The sequence below is a fragment of the Choristoneura fumiferana genome, chromosome 14, assembly GCF_025370935.1.
Source record: "Choristoneura fumiferana chromosome 14, NRCan_CFum_1, whole genome shotgun sequence".
Classification (NCBI taxonomy): domain Eukaryota; kingdom Metazoa; phylum Arthropoda; class Insecta; order Lepidoptera; family Tortricidae; genus Choristoneura; species Choristoneura fumiferana.
In genome coordinates, this window is record NC_133485.1 from 6,480,128 (window position 1) to 6,500,335 (window position 20,208).

The window sequence follows — 20,208 nt, forward strand, 5'->3', positions numbered from 1 at the left end:
CGATTAACTAATGCTAGATATATATTTTTTTAACTAATTTTAGGGGTCGCTACCAGCTAACAAAGTTTTGAAAACACAAATTAACAGGAACATTTTTTTTATTAAAATCAAATAAACTTGTGACAATTTAGCATAACTAAATTAAAATTAGGATATTGTATATGACACTGAAGTTTAACCTAACCGTCATGGAGCGGGGGGGGGTGTATCGAGTAGAGGGGATTCCTGCGCGATTCCTCGGGAATTTCCTTTACTTGATACACCAAGATGTCCAAGATCCCTACTAATATTATAAATGCGAAAGTAACTCTGTCTGTCTGTCTGTCTGTCTGTCTGTTACTCTTTCACGTCGAAACCACTGAACCGATTTTGATGAAATTTGGTATATAGGTAGTTTGAACCCCAAGGATCAACATAGGATACCTTTTATTCCGGTAGAGGGCGCCACCGCGCGATAACCTAGATCCGCGCAGACGTAATCGCGGGCATAAGCTAGTACGTTATAAAAGTAAAATAAATACAAACCGTGACATGTTGTATTGATGCCAATTTACTTTTTTTTACACTTTATCAAGCGGTAGCGACCGCTAAAACTCATTTTAAAAAAAAAGTAGCATTGATCGGGTTCGTAGAAACCAACGGCGGGGTGAGACAATGACTTTTATGAAAGTTGCTTTTAAGCAACACCCTACTATATTTAATATAGTAACGTGGTAAATTTTGTTTGTTTGTTTATTGATAGGTCGGTAATTTTGATCATCTTTTCACTAAGGCCGCGAACTGGACGCCAACGGGCAGCGGATTGGGCAGCGGGAGCGGCGCGTATGTTGTCTACTTACTGCGCGACCAGACGCGTACAAAGGGGACTACTTCGAAATTTAAGAAATTGAATCAAATCGAAGTTTAAAAATCGAATTTAAGAATCGATTCGATCGAATCGAATCGCGAATCGTATCGTACCGTCCCTCTCGCTCTCGTATTAAATAATGTAAGCGTCAGCGAGACGGCAAGATACGAAGTTCGAATTTTGCTCTTCATAGTATATGGCCTAGTAGAAGATCCGAACTTGAAAAGATCTTCACCGGTCTGATAATAAAATGAAATGTATTTTTATAATAAGTTTAGTATTTTAGAAAATATATTCGAAATGATTTTACTAAAAAATCCTAGACAGGCAATTTTTTTTTTTTTTTAATGATTTTTAATTAAATGCAGACAACCCAATATCAACGTGTTCACAATAAAACAGCGCTTACGTTGATATACAATTGGTTCTATTATCTAATCAAATGAAAGTAACTGGCATCGACATAATAACTGGTTAAGTTTATACCTGGCAACCCAGTAGTTTGTCCAGGTAAACAATAGCAAACCCAACGTCTACATATTCTATATGTATTATAATTTAAGGTTAATGTAAAATTGTCTTATTATTTCGATCATGCAACAAAAATTTATTAAAAATCATTTTTTTTTAATAATTAAACATAGCCTGTTCAGGATTTTTTAGCAAATCCATTTTTAATATATTTTCTAAAATACTAAATTTATTATAAAACACATTTCATTCTATTATCAGACCGGTGAAGATCTTTTTAAGTTTGGATCTTAGACTAGCCTGTGCTTACCGAGAAACACACGCAATGAACAGATAAAACGTTCGCCGCGCCGCTGCCCGCTGGCGTTCAGTTCGCGGCCCTACGAGTATAAGAAGCTACACTACGCCTTACGCCTTATTAACCCTTAATAAGGTAGAGCCGATTTAGCGACCACTTGCATTGAGTTGGAAACTGAACCTTATTAATTTCATAATACGTCACAATTTCCATTGTATTTATAACACGACTAGCTTTAAAATATTATTTTCAGTAAAGTACTTTTTATGCTCTAGTGCATAAAGTGAAATCTTCGTCTAAGACTAAGGTCAACAGCCACAAAATAAAAAAGTTTCTATATTTTTTAATATTTTTTATTTTACGTAAAACTAAAAATCAATCAAAATAAATCAATAAAACTAAAAATTTATAATTATGTAGCAATCCATGAAAAATAAAAGGTACCTAGTACCTAGTGAGCGACCAATTGTTTCCACTGTTACTATTAATTTCATTTCCTCGCCATCGAAGAGAAAAGCAGTGTAAAACTCGAGCATTAAACCCATTTTCCCCTCGACGTGTCTATCCACCCTCGCCGTACCGGCGTTTTATGCTCTTGTTGTACAATCTACTATTGTCAGGTATGTATTCGATAGCTGCTTTTGACCCCTGTGGTAGTATGCTCCAATAAATAGGGCCTTATTAAGGGTTAACATAGGCTGCTTGTTTGTGATCCTACAGAAGAAAAGTGCAGTTTTAATGGGGCGCAGAGGGAGTCGCGGGCATCAGCTAGTTATTTTGATAACAAAATCATGCCCTTTTTGTGCAATTAACCGTTTGCAGGCACGTAGAATAAAAATATGGTTTCTAATGGCCACATGTGACACGTGTTAGGTTGTGATAGCGCTCGAGCTCCCGCCAAACGATACTCTGGCGCAAGCGACGAGTGATAGGATTTGACTACGAAAATTTCACAAAACAATGTTCTTTAGCAAACCAGAATATTTGAAATAATCACTGTGTACTTACTGCGCTCGATAAAAAAAAAATTCTTCGATCTTTATAATTTTTTTTTACAGTCTTAAAGTGCTGTGTTATCTGTTTTAAATTTTATACCTAGAAGGAAAAACGGTTTTATCAAATGAGATTACCTTGTCTTATCAATCAAAACAGAAAACTATTAAATACCGAGAAAACATACAGTCGCGTATAGAGAATTTAACTGTTATATCTTAGCCGAATCGTAGTAGAAAATAGCAGTATGTTTTATAAAAAAAACACGTGACTAAATTAACTTTGTATGCGCTTTCTGTGTTAATTTGTCAAGTACCTATAAGTTGTAAGTAAGTATTGTACTGGTAAACATGAACTTACTTTGTAAAAATATGTAGTTCCAGTAGTTGTGACAAAATAGTGTAGTTAACTGATGCACAAACTTATGTAAAACATCACTCACTGAGACGGAAAACATCTATAAATAACTTTTAATTAAATGTTCAGTACTAGGCTTCGCTTGTAACTCGCAGAACTAGTTGAAATTGTATGATAGAATTAATTTAGATAATAACAGTCTTAGTTCAAAAACAAACTTGAATTTAACTGTGAAACTGATTAAAAGAGTACATTCATACATAAATCGCAGACGACGATGATGATTGATTGATTGAATTCTTATGTATGCTTTTGACACTTTTTGATAATTCTTCATTTCACTTACCGTATCCAGTCGTATATAGTATAAATTCTAAAAGTTTACTCTAATCAGCCAATCGCCTATCACTTGCGCCCGCGTCTACCAGAAATAGCGAGTCAGCTGGGGTGCATCACGGCGATATCACCGCATCTTATGCGTGTACGCATATACTCATGATTGTGGTGAGGTAGGCACAGGGGTTCCATAACTATGAAGGAAACACCAAAAAATCTGAAAGTATTCCTTAGGAATACACTGGATGGGATTGTAACATCACGTACCTACCGTGCTACGAATACTCTACACTCCGCGTAGTATTATTTTGTATTAATATATGACGTGTCAAGTAGGTTTGTATAACGTTAGCAACATCTCTATTTGTCGTTACGCGTCTTGATAAGTACTTTAGATTCTGAAATATGTAGATCATTTTTATCAGGTCATATAGCCTTCTGTTACTATCACAGCGATCAGAACTCGTCATTACCAACTAACTGCAAGCTCTATCATTAGAGTTAAATGAGTAAGTTCGTGTAATGGCGTTATAATCTTAAAATTCTTTAAGCCATCATCGACAACCAATAAGCGTTCGGGGAATGGTTATCCGAAAATTCTTTTATTCTACCTTCGACAAAGCGTTGCGTCATCATTGGCCACTTTATTTACCTACAGCCATTCGTCCACAGATAATGAAGCCGATAGACATAATCGTACCGATTTATGTACAACAGAACATTTTAAGGCTAATTGCACATCGTCCACGATAACAACCGCATCTAAATCGGAGCGAGTAATGAGTCTGAACGCGCCTTAATTAGGATCGGAAGTCTCGAGCATTTTTTAATGTACAACTAATTTGTTTGTACAGAAAATTGTTAGTTATGTACGACGATAAGTTAAAATAAGTAAGTTAATCACAAAGCGGCTTATTAAAATTAGACTCGGCTCTTAAACTTAAACTGATTGGTTGTGCTGTGAAATTAACAATAACTACAAAGTCGGAAAATTCTTTGACTTAGGTACTACTTGTGATATCAGACTCGTAAAAGAAAGTAAAATTAGCTGAATTAATCTCGAACGTTTAAAACACGGTAAATATCCAATCGAGTGTATAAAACATGCCACCCCGCGATAAATGCATCGCACGATAACGCGTCTAGACGATATAAATATCCGAAACACTCGAATACCAGCTCGATGGCTCACTTGGCTAATCGTCGGGGTCCGTTAAAAAGCATTTTAAAAAAGTTCGTTTTTTCCGAACGCACCCATAACTCGATGGCACTTTAAAAGGTTGAAGGCGAATCTAATAGGATGTGTGCATTTGAAACTGGCTGGTCGAGATAGGAGCTGGGTGCGGTATTCACGTAACGCTTGCCATGTCTGTTTTGTTTTGTTTGAACGTGGACTATAATAATATAATCAAGACAGCCATAGATGGCCATAGCCCTCGTCGATGTGGCACACTTAATCGTCAATTACATTGGGCTAATAATAAAGGGAGTAATAATAAAGTATGGTTTTCAAGTGGCTTTTGCTGTTCTACATTCGGATTTGTTCCTGATTCGTCATATTCCTAATTCGACACTTTCCTAACTGGTCATATTCCTAACTCGTCATATTCCTTACTCGTCATACCATGTACATTTTCCTGCACTAAATTAATTATTTAGTCGATTAGGTTAAGGTTTTTTTTATGACCACCTAGAACCGATTTGGGGCACTTATTACATCGGTTCTTGGTGGTCATAAAAAAAATACGTTAGAAAAAAGAAAAATAATAAAAAAATTAAAGTTCGAAAAGTGTCGAATCAGGAATATGATCAATTAGGAATATGACGAATCAGGAACGAATCTACAATCGCACTTTCGTGCCTCTAGCCTATCTTAAATAAACCAAAAACGTTTGCCATAAAGTAATTTATTTCTAAATTAGTATTTTCTTCAAAGTTTATATTAAACTAACCTAACCTACTTACTGCATTCTATAAGACGACATTTAAAAAAATCCTGAAATCAGCACGGTTCTATATATTTTCTGGCAAACGTTGGTAAGGCAAGTGAAATTCGGGCAAATGAAATGCGGACAAGTAAAGGTATACGGTTCAACAGTGGACGCCGCGTCGTCCGGCTAATGATGGACCTTAGTTATTAAGTTGCATTTGAAACGGAACATCAGCCAGTGCCGTACGTACAATTATTTCTTCCTCAGGGTAGATTACCAACGAAAACTACTTGTTAGGACAGCATTTTCAACACAACTTTTTTACCCTCCACTGTTAAATAATCATTGAAATTAATTATGAACCCCGCGTCGATCATACCACCATTGATACATGCAATAAAATCAAACGTGTAGTCCATAAAACATCACCGCGGGGGTGCGCAGTGACACACTCAAATGTACCGGGCGTGATCGCTGGTCGTGACAACACTGTTTTACGTAGATACCATCTTATAGTTCGCGATAGAGATATTAATTTGATCGTACGTGAGCCAATAACTCTGTTTCTTAGGCAGTCGTGTCGTAACAAAACATCGGTGAATTAACTGTGTATGTAACCTGCGCTCGCAAACATCGGTATATTAATGGCTTCATAAGGGATTTAAAGGAGAATTATTTATGAGCCAGTTTTTAGTCAAATCAAAGAGGCACATAAGCTTACGATGTGGCTACCGACCGGTGGTGTGGTTACCGTGTAAGGCAGGTTTAATATGTAACTATGATAATGTCCAATCATAACTGATCAAAAAGATAACGCAAGTGAAAAAGGTTAAAGAGTTTTAACTATTCACTTCCCTTGTGTAACAGTGGCTAAAATTGTCTACGATTAAAAAAAATCTAAATATCATACAAAGATAAATAAGACAGGTTTTCCATAAACTGTGCATACCTATGATGACGTCATTTAAAGATGTCGTAACTACTCAATGAATCCAACAAACCAATAATAAAGGCTAATAAAAGGACGGGGCAGCAATTGCGGCGATGATTTAGGGCGGAAAACACAGAGTTTCCAAAATGGCCGACCAAACAAACCTTATTCCCAACGCAATTGGACGTAATTTTACTCCAACCCCGCTATAAAAGCAGTAATTTGATGATAACGCCTTCGAGGAGGGCGCGCTAATAATACGCCAAACTGTTATGGTTTAGGTATAACTGGAAGTTAATTTGATAATTTCTACCATTGTATGCCTAGCTTAGGGTGAAGGTTGTTAGGAAACAATTTAAACGGTTGATGCTTCCAAGCACGGAATTACGAAGAACTGCACCCTAATCATATGGCTAATGTCATAACTAATAAATAACATGACAAGTTATTCAATACAACGCTTTTAGAAATAAGGTCTCCGCGGCAAGTTTCATTTGACTTTTAGGCAAAATAATTATTTTGGTTAAAAAATTAATAATGCGATTCAAATAATGTGTTACACAGTAGAGAAACAATGCGGACGTCATGTGTTAAAATGAACTTTTGTACTAAAGTAATTTTAATAATAACCGCAATGTCACTTTAGTGGATAGATTCGCACCTTTAACCCAAATTGGTTGGACTCGTTCAACATAAATGTTGTTTCATTGTGTGTCATTGTTCAATACCCCATTGTGGGGTAAAAATGTCCAATTGTGGGGTAAACTCAATACGCATAATACGCGCACGCGCTGCTTTTCAAGGGTCTCGTGACCAACGCCTTATGGCTTGAAAGGCAACCTACTAAATACATCAACAATGCAGGAACACCTTTCACCACCCAAATGGCTAATTATTATTTCATTTAATTGTATAGAATTTTGACAGATATGAATGGACGTGATGATTTTGTCTATTTGTGGTGTATATTATATCTTGTACAATGTACAAAACTAAAATTATAAAAAAAAACTATTTTAAAGTGCCTTTATCTACCGATAATACGAGTAAATAGATATGAACGATGAATTTTAAAGCGATTATCTTAAAGCTTAGACAACATACTCGTACCTTCGCATATGTTAATTTGATACCAAAGAAGGTAATCAATCGGCAAGCAAAACCATTCAAGCGTCATATTGAAGCGAGCGCCTTGAGTGGATAAAAGCATTTACCTTGTTGATTATTACAATACCTAGCCATATGCAGTCTTCAGACTTCAGAATTCTTAGTAAAGAGGCTGTGAGTCGTACTCATATAAGATATGGATCCTTTTCAAATAAATGCAATAAGAATGAGACGACAAGAAAGAAAATGGTTTGAGTGATCAGTTAAATAGAGATTCTAATAATATTATTGAGTAGAGCGAGACAAAAGTAAGTCGAGATGATCTCACACCATACGCTTACCTGTTGAAGAAAATGGATGTAATGAGTCCCAAAAAAGCCGTGAAAACCTCCGAAACCAAATTGGTCTCAATCATCTCTGAATACGAATTGATCGCAATTTTCTCTGAAAACATAATTCGACAGTGGGTTCTTCCATTTCTGAAATACAACGTTCAACATAAAGCATTTCAAGTGTCCCGGTAATGCCATGATCGTGATCGGCGAACAATAATTTTATTCCATTCTCTTTGATAAAGAAATCCACAGCCCGTTTCACCGTAACTGTGACCGTAAGGAGGCTGCTTACAGGGATTTTGATATGAATGGAAGTATTGTGAGATGTGAATGGACTGGCAGAATAAGTATGTCCCAATATTTTGACATAATAAATGCAGCAAAATGCATGGAGGCACGATAAATTCAGACGTGCATATAAAAGTGTAACGTTGCTGAATGTATTAGTGACTGACAAACAATGAAAAGTATAAAGCACTAAGAGGGGGGAGGGGGGGAGGGATTTATAGTAACTCCACGGGATAGATAGCTTACAAATTTTTAGTTGTCTACGGGAGCGAAGTCACGGGGTAAAGCTAGTTTCACTATTTAACGCCCACGTGGACAGTCGCGTCTCATATAAACCTTTAACAGGTTTCTGTAGTGCGTCTTAGCAATAAGTATTTTTTCTTAAACACTTTATATTGCAAAAAAAAAAACAATTTAAGTCTTCAAGTTGTCATTTCTATCGCGCTGTTTAGGTACGATACTCATAATAACAAGCAACGCAACCATGGAAGGAAAAGTGTAGGTGGGTTAGTACTTCTGGTCTGGTTTCTGTCTGGTAGGTACTAAAAGAAAAAAAAAATATGCACCAAGGAATCGTCCGACAGGGTGATTACGTCTGTAACATAGGGTTGAGTGAAACGGGTTCTAACGCTAAGTCCGGTCGTCCCCTAACATAGTATGAATTGTAATCGCATAACCCTTCACTCGTTTTGACATCCCTCCCCATGAAATATGTAACAAACAGGAACGGGATGCCATTGTGGAAGCACTCTTATTGGACGGGGATGTAATGAGCACCGTGAATAAGTTAGGGGTTTAGTTGCGTTGACTCGCTGGATTATGTTATTGTGAAAGGAATAAATATTTCGTGATTTATTTGTACCGGGAAGTTGCCTTGTATCGAGTTTGCATAAATGACAACAATACGAAATGGCATTCTTCGAAAATAGGGAAAAAAAAGATTTCAGAAATATAGCTGATATAAATTTGCATTATCTTGTCATTTCAATGGGCAGATTGTCGTTTTTGTCGTTGATTGTTTTGGAGATATTATTGCATATTTATGATCTTGGGCAAATTGAAAATTTAAGATTATACGCCATTATGTTACGTATGCATGTAAACTCTTTATCGTACAAAAGAATATAAACAAAACTATATAATATGATTGATATGGTAATATGATTTTGCTAAACTTTAAAAGTTACAATTGTTGTATTTGAATATGTTTTGCGAGCATGGTAGTTCAGTGTTGAAAGTTGCCTTGGTGTCCAGTTTACATAAATGACAACTCCAATACTAAATTGCATTGTTCAGAAAATTGGAAAACAAGGTTTATAAATTAAAATATAAGGAAATTATAGCAGCTGATGTTAATTTGCATTGTCTTGTTATTTTAGTGGGCAGTCGTTTTTGTTCTTTCTTAGTTTTGGAGATATTATTGCATTTATGATCTCGGGGAAATTGCAAATGTAATACCTACGCCATTGGTAATTGCTAAACTTCAAAAGTTAGTAAGTATATTGTTATATTTAAATATGTTTTGCGTGCATGGTAGTTCAGTATCTTGCTTGCTACTATCTCGAATTTCTTTTCAATGTGACTGTCTAGAACCGTCCATAATATTGCTTATATGTACTATTTTTTCCTAAAACTGGTCGAACATAAACCAAAAGCACTCACCTGACGAACTTGCTTATACTGTTCTTCGAAGCTCCAGCCGGCAGCGCTGCCTTCTGAAGATGACGAGGATGCCGAGCCGGCAGGCTGCGCTGGCGGCGGTGGCGCGGGAGCCAGGAACGCCGGGGGGGCGTAAGGGAAGCCCCCGGGGGCTCCCCCGCTGGCCAGCGCGAAGACGCTCGTCGGCGCGGACAGCGGAGCCCCCTGAGCGAGTGAAGCCAGCGACGATAGATGAGGATGGAGGGACGATTTGAGGGACTCGAAGTCATCGCGGACCTGGATTATGACGAATTATTAGTTTCACCAGTACCTAAGTAGAATCATCGCAGTTGCAAATGAATCAGTTACGACGAGTTTAAAATATGTACAGTATTTTATAATTATAGAACCACTTGATGGAAAGGTTAGATAAAGCGAATGGTAATGTTCCTTGCTGATTTCTTTATCTCGACTAGTGTTACAGATCTGAGGTATTATTATGTTGTTTAATAGGAGAAGCAACGAGGCGAGCTAGACGGAGAGTTTGACGAATTCACTTTCCTAATTTTTTTAACACTATGGTGTGCTCTTTTTGGGCACGTATCTGAATATCAAAAATTGAAATATATTTAGTTAAAATACGACGGTCAAAATATCGAACCTAAACTACTTTCGATATTTTGACTGTCGACTTTTTAACATTAGATATATTAATTTTCGATATTCAGATACGTCCTCTCTTTCGTTCCCTCTTTTTGCCTTACTAAATGGGAGACCACGGCCGTTGCAATAAAGCCGGAACGACAGCCTCTATTTCACATTACAATGTGATAATAATAATCCTAACCTTCAATTCCCTCTCGAGTGGGCGCGGTGAGTTCCTCTGATGGTGGTTCTGGTGATGCTGGTGGTTATTTATAGTCTGGTGATTGACCGCGTGGTGGTTCATGTTGTGGGGTTGCTGATGCAGCGGTGGATGCTGGATAGGCTGGTGTTGGATGGGCTGGTGCTGCTGGATGGGCTGGTGGGCTGAGACGTCACGACCGACGCCCTCGTCTGAGCTCTCGCACGACTGCTCGCCGGACGACTCGCCTTCCGACCGCGGGGACTGTTGACAAAAACTGTTCTATTAATTTATTAAATGTTCAGTCCGTATGCACTTTATAACCGTGTGATCGTTGGGTGAAAGGTTCTCGAGTGGCGACCACGAACCGAAGACGCCTTCCACTAGGCAGACTGACAATCGAAAGTTGCTGACAACCGATGGATGGTATTGGGGCATTCAAAAGAGAAGAACTTTGTTCCGGCTGATGATGCTGAAATTCCACCGGGAAAAAATACTATTGTGGAAGAATAACCGTGCAAATTTTGTCTCTAGAGCTAGCGGTTAAGATTTGAAATTTAACACATAACCCATGGGATTATCGGGAGAAAGTGGAAATATATGTTATTCGAAAGGTCAAGCTATCTTTGCACCAAATACTATTACTTAAAATTCGTTAAATCGTCAAAGCGTGAAAAAGTAACAATTAAAAAGAACACACACGCGGGCGAATATTCGAGCTTTTTGACCGCGCGGTCAAACGTCATTAGCGTGCCACGTTTATTATAGCACAACGGAAAGACGCAAGAGTCGTAAGAATTTTAATCACACTAAATTCAACATTGGTATTGTATTAAATTTTCATTAAAAAAAACCATGGGTATTACCTCTTTTAATAAAATCTGCGCAGACACTTGACAAAAAAAACGCTGCAAAAACGCTGAATATTCACCTACGCACGCATTCCGTTTAAAATGTTACGAGAATTATTAGCCGTGAATCATGTTGATTGTCATTTTACATACTGCGAGAAAACCGCGTTACAAACTATCGACTCCAATGTTAATTCCATCAATTATATTCAACATTTCAAACATGTCATAAACGATTTATTTTAAAGGTACTATTTAAGACGCAGGTGCGATCCTACATGTGCTCACGCAATTACACACACATGAATGTCGCAAGGCGTCAAAAGATCCTATAAAAAAGAATAGATCGCATGAGAAACCTTAATTACTTATACTTAAATAAAAAACCGGCTGCTCTGGTTAACCTGTTTCACTGCAAAGCAGAAATTCAGGGTTCATTTTCATTTGAGAAATAAAAAAAATAGCAATTTACAAGCGACTAAGTGACGATGTAGGAGAGTTATAACTTGTAGATGCATGAATTAAAACTAATATGATACTCGTAAATCATTTGTTTTTCTTTGCATTTCCTTACCTCCGTAGTAAAATTTTACATATGAATGAATGTTTGTTTTGTTTTTTATTAGATTGGCATATTTTATCACCTTGCTATGGCCTTTTAATTGTAAAGCTCTTCTACATACCTAGTTAAGTATCATTTTTGATAAGAAAGATGTATGGTTGCATGTCATTTCCCGCGATATCGTCTACGAAGAATTTGAACGTTGAACTATGGGATAAAAAGCATTCTCTGCCAGCTGGCAGCTGCCAGTCTCCGGGTCATTGAAATTTGAAATTGAAATAAAAAATACAAAAATATTCCAAATAAAACAATCTTAATTTCTTCTTTGTTATTTGAAAATTTACTTTCTGTTTTCCGATAAAAATTAGCTATAGACCCGAAATAACTGGAATAAAAGCCGTGCCACATCTAGGTACGAATTTGAAAATTTTATTTAAAAAAACGAACCATTAGTGTGATTTAATTGAAGCCTGTGACCTTTAGCCCCTATTCATACCGACTCACGTAATATTACTTTTATCATCCCAGCCTATATACGTCCCACTGCTGGGCACAGGCCTCCTCTCAGAACAAGAGTGCTTGGGCCATAGTTCCCACGCGGGCCCAGTGCGGATTGGGAACTTCACACGCACCATTGAATTGCTTCGCAGGTTTGTGCAAGTTTCCTCACGATGTTTTCCTTCACCGCAAAGCTCGTGGTAAATTTCAAATGTAATTCCGCACATGAATTTCGAAAAACTCAGAGGTGCGAGCCGGGGTTTGACCCCACGACCCTCTGTTTGAGAGGCGATAGTTCAAATCACTAGGCCACCACGGCTTTTTTCTACTTTATATTACTTTTACAGGGAAAAAACTTTATTGTCACACATCTATCAATGTCAAACAAATTTAGATCGTTAATGATGGCGTTTATCTCTGGTTTATTTAATTAATCTGACTTTAGTATTTTTTATGAATAACCTGGTTAGTACATTTGATCTTCATTAATATAATTCCTAGATTGAAACTCAAGTAGTTTACATTAGCAAGTTCGATTAATAGCATTTACATTGTAAGCTCTCATAATAATAATTAGCCTATACAACTAAATCTACCCCGCGTATCCTTTTAATCTAGGATTGTTTTGTTAGGCCAAATATAAACAAAGCCGGTTCTAGAATAGGTTTTGCGTTGTATGTGTATATGCGCATATGTTTGTTACTTCTTACGGCTGAAAGGATTTGGGTGAAATTTGTAATGTTTATCCCTTCGTTTGTCTTTGATAAGGATCAGTACCAAATTTAAGAGTACTTTGTGTTTTTTATTTTATTTATCATCAAACTTACTTAGTACTTTTGTACTTATTAGTATTATAACAAAAGAGACTTAGGGGCTGTTTCACCATCCATTGTTTAGTGTTAACTGGCGGTTAGGTGTGATGCCGTCTCTATTTGTTTTGTTCGAATAGACGGAGACGGCATCACATTTAACCGTCGGTTAACGCTAATCAATGGATGGTGAAACAGCCCCTTGGAATGCAGTATTTTTTTAAAGTTTCCGCAGACGAGGGAATATAGCTGGACATCTGGAATAACGCATAGGATATTTTGTACCTCAATATTCCCGCCGGATTGAGATGAACTCTCAAAATTATAACCGCTAAGATAAGAGAGAAATTTGGCTCGAGCATTTTACAGTTAATGAAATCCACGATATAATTTTTGGGAGTTTCAGTGGGAATTTTGAATTTTGTATAATCCCGGAATTTCAATTCAACGCTAACCCCCTGTTTCACCGTCCATTAATTAAATCGTAACCGTAATTTAGTTTTTATTGTAGTTTTAGAGCCTGTTTCACCATCCATTGATTAGTGTTAACTGACGGTTAAAAAAAAAAATTAAACTGATTATTATAAATCAGAATATCATTACAATTTTTTTATAATTACTTAGCTAATAATCTTTCTTATTTAAGATTTTATAACTAAGGAGTGCAAAGGGCGGGCGAGCCCTCATCTATAATTAAAATATAATGTTCACACATGTTTCCATGCTACATGCTACATATATCTATATTGCTTCGTAAAATTGCATGCAAAAATCTTTTGCACCTTCTGTCCTTTTTATAGGTGTATACGAGTACATAGGTTATGCACACTTTGCAAGTTTACACATAGGAAAGGTCGAGCAGATTTATCAATATTGACAATGCGTTTACGTTCTCAAAGCAATATCAACGGGAGTTGCCTTTAGCTTAGTTAGATTTACATTATTTTCCCCTACCATTTTGCGTAGGGGCCTGAGGGCTGGAACCCCGGACAAGGCAGATGAAAAATTTCGAAACATGAAAAACAACTTTTGTAAAATTACAAAAAAATATGTTTTACTTTTAATTTCAATGTGTATCTATTGCCCAGTGCCCGGAATACAAGCTTTGATTATTTTGGTGCTATATCAAATTGTTATCCCTTGTCCCATGATGTTTGTTTATGGTACGATTGCCACCGCAAAATCGGAAAACAATGCAAAACATGACGTTTATCCTAGACAACCTAGGTGATGAAATACTTTCATACAGAAATCGCGTTGCCTGCAGGGCTACTATGAAACTCGAAATGCGTATCGTACCGTCCCTCTCGCTCTCGTACTAAACTTCGTGTTTCGAGTTTCGTAGAAGCCCTGCTGCTTCTATCATACGCGCTCTATGTACACGTTAGATTTTAAGGTAATGATAGCCAAATGCTACACTTGCATCAAACATCAATTCACCGAACATACCTACTTGTATATAGGCTACTTTTGATTAACTCATGTGGTTGTGCCCGCTGTTCCATTGCTACAACACATTTGTGAAAGTTATGAATGACTGGGTTCGATTCGAATATGATATTAATCCTACCGGATTCAGTTAGTTAAAGCTACTATATCTACTATCTTCGCGATCTCGCATATGCATTGTTTTTATTTTAATATTATTGTTGTTTTGTCTTTTATTTTTTTTATGTATTTTTGTTATGCTTTTTATGTAATGTGCGAGGTCCGAATAAAATATTTATATTTCTATTTTCTATTTCTATATCGTACCCACCGCACCCAGTATTATAATAAAATACAATACATTATGTCTCTTTATTGTTATTGTACACCACAATTAGTAAGCAGTATAGCAGTTGTAGTGTTTGTGGTAGTTAGTCAGATAAACGTTATTTTTTTAATGTTAAAAAAAATATTAAATTTTAAAATGGATACTCTACAATTAAAAGTATCCATTATTAATTTCTGGTCACTGCTCACGTCTCCTGAATTAGGTACCTAATTTATACCCAACAATGGTAAAAATCTCGAAATAGCCGAAATCATCGATTATTTTGATAGCGCCATATTAAAAAATAGCATACTCTTTTAAATAACCTTTCACGTGTACTAAAATAGGAGAACAGTTCAAATAGCGGGCTATTCTTTACTTGCCATACTTATTGCAGCCCGGGGCGTTACCGCTAAATTATTTATATAAGTAACCATGATAACAACATAGCAAACATATGGTGCCAACAAAAATTCAGCCCTAGGGCCTTATTTTCAACTGAAGCATTCTTGACTCGTTGAGAACCAATAAAGCTAATTAGGAACATAACGTAAGCAGGTTATTATGTATTATACAGAAGGTGTGCCATTTTAAGCAGGCTTAATCGATGGGAGTAAATACTGAAGAAAGAGAACAACATTTCTGGATACCTACGTATAAAATTACATAACATTTAAAAAGACTAAAGAACATACCTAATACTAGTACCATGTGATATAATATAATGCAATTTTCTCAGCGAACTTTAAAATATTGTTATAAAATAAACTTTACCTGACTAAAGTTTTTTTTAATTAATAGTTTCATCGAGAATTACATTATATAAAATGACCGCATATTGATCATTATGTATTCGTCCATTCTTTTAAAGCACCATGTATTGTCATTTTGCCACAATGTTCCATGTTATTGAATAATGCGTAGTACAGGATCCAAGATCAGTTTCAAGTTAGGTAGGTACATATTGAATTCATTCGTTTTACTGATAATCATTATCTGAAAAGACAATCCACCATGCGGGTGTACATATGTATATGTGTAGCAGTGCATACGTATCAGCGGCGTGGAGTGAATATTTTCACTAGGCAACCTGGAGAGTGATAGAAAACGTGTTTGAGATAAGTAGGTGTGTCTTTGGAAGCAACTCCTCGGAGGTCACAACCTCCGAGAAGTTACTACTATATACTTAGTTTTTATGTCAAGTAAAAATATCGCCACTGTTAGGTATCTATGCACGCAATTTTTGAGAAACGTGCTTTTCAGGGAAACAACTTCGTAAACAAATCTTCGCTTGCCTACCAAAGGGTTTCAATTAAAGGTTACAAATTTAGTCAAGAAAAACTTAGTCTTCGCTTTCTACCAAAGGGTTTCAATTCAAAGGTTACAAATTTAGTCAAGCAATCAAGTATATTTTTCAGGCAATCAAGTAATTTTTCAGGCAATCGAAACCAGTCCGTATATTAAAGTACAGTCGTAATCAATATACCGAACTGTAGGTATAATCAAACCGTACGTCAAAATGAGCGCGTTTTGCGCCGAGCCCTGGAGCCCACAATTACGACATTAAAATTATTATTTTATTTTTATTTTTAGGGTTCCGTACCTAAAGAGTTCGAACGTAGCCCTAACTCCAGCTGTCCGTCTCTGTATCATGCGAATGTATGATGTATGTATGTTTGGACCTACGTCAAAGCGACGTATTTTTTACGTCCATGTGAGCATAATGACACGTGCTCGCTCAGACTACTTTGTACAGCTTTTGGGCATCTACGGCGACGCAAACGCTCGTTTCCGCGCGTCGTCGCGCGTAAAAAACTATGTGTGCAATGCATTACGTAAACAGTTGGAACTTTCATGCATATAGCTGTATATAGCTCTTATACCTTTAACACCCCAATAATATTAAAAATAACGTGAAGTTAAAAATTAGAGGATCAAATAGATTTTTTCTCGATCATGGGCAGGTTTAATATAAATTAATTTACCAAAACGAAATGAGAAGCTTAATTATAAATTTGATGTTAATTTTAAATCTAATTTGATTTTTAAATTACTATAATTGTTTTGGGAACTTTTTCTAACATGTACTTAACGGATCATTTTAATCTGAAATATTAAATATTCTATTCTATTTATAATAGCAATTTTTCGGGGTCAAGTACGCCTCACACTCGGCTGGTTTTTTAAGGGTTCGCTGGCACAGAGTGGCTTTATGCTCAATGCTCAACCTCTTTGTTTATTACAGTGTAACTCATTGTCGGAAAGCGCTAATTCGAGGCGGCTAAAGAACAACGTGTTTCTTTAGAGAGCTAGCCGTGGTGCTTGACACACCTGCCGTTTATCGTATAAATTTAATATCAATTGTTTTAAAATAGAAACTTAGATTAGAGAAAAATCAAACATAGATTCAGTATATGCAAGTGGCAATTTTTATGTTATTAAGGATCATAGTTATGAGTGCACCACTCCTAAATCTTGGTTATAAAAGGGTTTATAGCAGTTGAAACGGAACCCGACTCGTCGCGCCCGTATTTGATTTTGGTCGATTTTATTGTACTATTATTTATTATTCGCATTATTATATTGTGGCGTCATTATCGGTGAAATGTTTCGTTGAGATAAACGGCGGCGCGCACGCAACGCTCATACGTTCGCCCTCGCCTCACTTTCTCATGCTCCCGACTGCTTCTGGATTCCGTCCCTTTTTATTACTTTTTTTATTTTAATACACCGATTTCAAAACCACCTCCATTAAAATCGTATATTTTGTTCGTAATCGTTTTAAGAGATCTGCAGATGCGGTCATTTGACAAGTGGCTCTCAACTGAGGTATTGAGGATATTACCAATTAGGTGTACGATGATGATATGCAAATTATTGCTTCGACTCGAAATGAGGGGAAAAACACAAATGTAGTTTACAGAGTTCACCTACCCCCTTTATAAGGTTCAGTTACCAAATTCAGTCGCAAAAAGTAAACACGGCCACTAAAGCGTCGTTACAAATATTATTATCGAATGACGAACTGTAAAAACCAACAGTTGCAGGCACCGATAAGTAGGATAGCGTTAGCACAGCCCGTGCTAATGCCTGCTCAAACAAAATTCAGAGACTACGCGCTTGTTGAAATCCCTCGCGTGATTTTATAATATAATAATAACTGTAAACCATTTAGTGGCACTATGAAAAGCATAAAGCGTATGACATTGATAAGTGAGTCAATAAAACTGACCGAAATTTCACGAGGTGTCGAAATTTCCAAGTCTTAATCATTAACACCCATACCCATATCCATATGTATGTAAGTAAGCAGACCAAGCCCGGCTACGCTCGGTAAAGAGCCGATTCATTGAAGTCTTTCTGATAGACGAGTCAACAACGCATTAAAAAATTACCCAAACACGGAAAGGAAAAGTGAAGGAATTCCTCCATCGAACGAAACCATTAAAGAGGCTACGTGTTTATGTTTTGGATAAACAAGGAATGAACTGGAGCCTTTCTTAGAAGAATCCCGAAACATTCGACCTGATATAAGCAGAAGGACACACCGTTGATTAGAGCCTTTTACCAAATAAAAGAGGCGTCCTCAAAACAACCCTAAATGAGAACCCATACGGCACAGTTTTAAAGATGATACACTTGTTGCTACTGATATTGATGGAGTGATGTGACGGACGGAATTACACGAGACACAACCTTATATCAATGGAAAAAAAAGTTGTAGTACTAACGAAGTAGAAACAAATGATATACAACCTTACCAAGTTAATTACTAAGTTTATAATCACTGAGGCAGAAACGGCAAACAGAAAGGATGATAAGGTCATATCGTACATGATATTTGTGATAGAAATCATAATCATGACCACGCGAGCTTGTTTTATGAGTCGAAATCAAATAGAAACTTGTAATAAGAGATGTCATGCGCGTATAACTTGTTTGAGATGCAAAAGCAAATACGAGCGGTAATAAAATATTGAACATAATAATGTTAATTACGACGATGGTGTTGACGGTGCGAAGTGACAACATGTCGGGGCCTTGTGGAAATTGTAATACATATGTAATAAGTGCGAGCGACATCGCGACTGGATGTATTCTTTCGATGGGCCAACATAAAGGCAAAGACAAAGAGATTTATTTGCCATGTTCCCTGTGGCATTGCACTGAAAATGTTCGCATCCTCTCCGGGAACACGTATTAGCGGCAGCGTCACGACCAGCTTTGTCCACACATTAGCAGTGTTAGCGCGGGACGCCGCCTGCCTGCTACCTGCCTATTTACCAACACATTATATATTTACTCAGATACCCACATATATCTGGTGTTTCACAGAGTTTATTGCGACACTCATTTGTGCAACGTATTGTTGACGTCGAAGGGAAATCTGTGTTTGCGTAATGTCTAAGGAATTGCTGATTGTACGAGATGCTTTCATACTAATTCGTTGTAAAAGTAGGCATTGTGTGGGATTTAGTGTATTGTCTCGGGGTTACTTTGTCGTCGCTGTTAACATTTAATATCACACCGAGTGTGAGGCCTCGGATTTCTTTCTTTTTGTTGATTCGGACAAAGGTCCGCGAGGCTGTTAAAGTGTATAAAGGGTGTAAAGCGAGCGCTGGCCGAGATAGGCCAGCCGGAGTGGCGTTGTTGTGACATTGTTGCCACATTACGGCCGCGGCCGGCAACATTAACATTAGCGGACATAAAATAACCGCCAATAAGCCGAAGCACGCATCAAACCGTCGACAAAGCAACAGGTTCTGGCCTTAACAAACACGCAGTGTTTACATTACGATCCTGGGGCTTCATTTAATAATTCTCGGGAACTAAAAGCCTTTGAACATTTCATCAGATGACCCTCGCTGTTTGCACACACTCCTGGCTCGAGATGCTAATGTGGACACAAGGACCTGTATCGCCGATCGGCCTCCGATGTTTTATTGTTAGCCTTCCATTCCGATATCTTTCTTCTTCCATTTCAATGTTATCCCTCGAAGTCAGATATTCGCTGCTTTCTCAACAAACAATTTTAATGTTTTTATGGTTCTTTTTACTCACAAGTCATGACCGGACGCGAGGTGTTTTCCAAACACAACCTTAAGTAGCGTAGTCACATAAGCTATTCTGATGTCAAAAGTAAAAATAAATCCTTAATTACTTACTCAAAACTCGACGATGGCCTTATTTCATTCAAATACTTGGCGCCGTTATTGTGAAACTCTTAGTTGCTCATAACTTAACGTGCGAACGAGACGATGACAATGTACAAGAATAGTTTGTCAGGAAGTTGTAACTGCTATACGAAATGAGCCAAGTATTTGAGCAAAACAAAAGGTGATAAGGCGAGGTAAAC

General features: G+C 37.1%; 1 protein-coding gene across 5 annotated transcripts in view; it reads right to left on the reverse strand.

Moving 5' to 3' along the window:
• retn (retained) overlaps nt 1-20,208 on the reverse strand; it is a 153,598-nt gene that overhangs the window by 84,790 nt on the left and 48,600 nt on the right. For all 5 annotated transcript variants that reach the window (XM_074097340.1, XM_074097342.1, XM_074097339.1 and 2 more), the window contains 2 exons: nt 10,380-10,640; nt 9,557-9,829 (listed from right to left, as the gene is read on the reverse strand). In XM_074097340.1, coding sequence (XP_073953441.1) covers nt 9,557-9,829; nt 10,380-10,640 — 534 coding nt within the window. The remainder of the gene's footprint in view (nt 1-9,556; nt 9,830-10,379; nt 10,641-20,208) is intronic.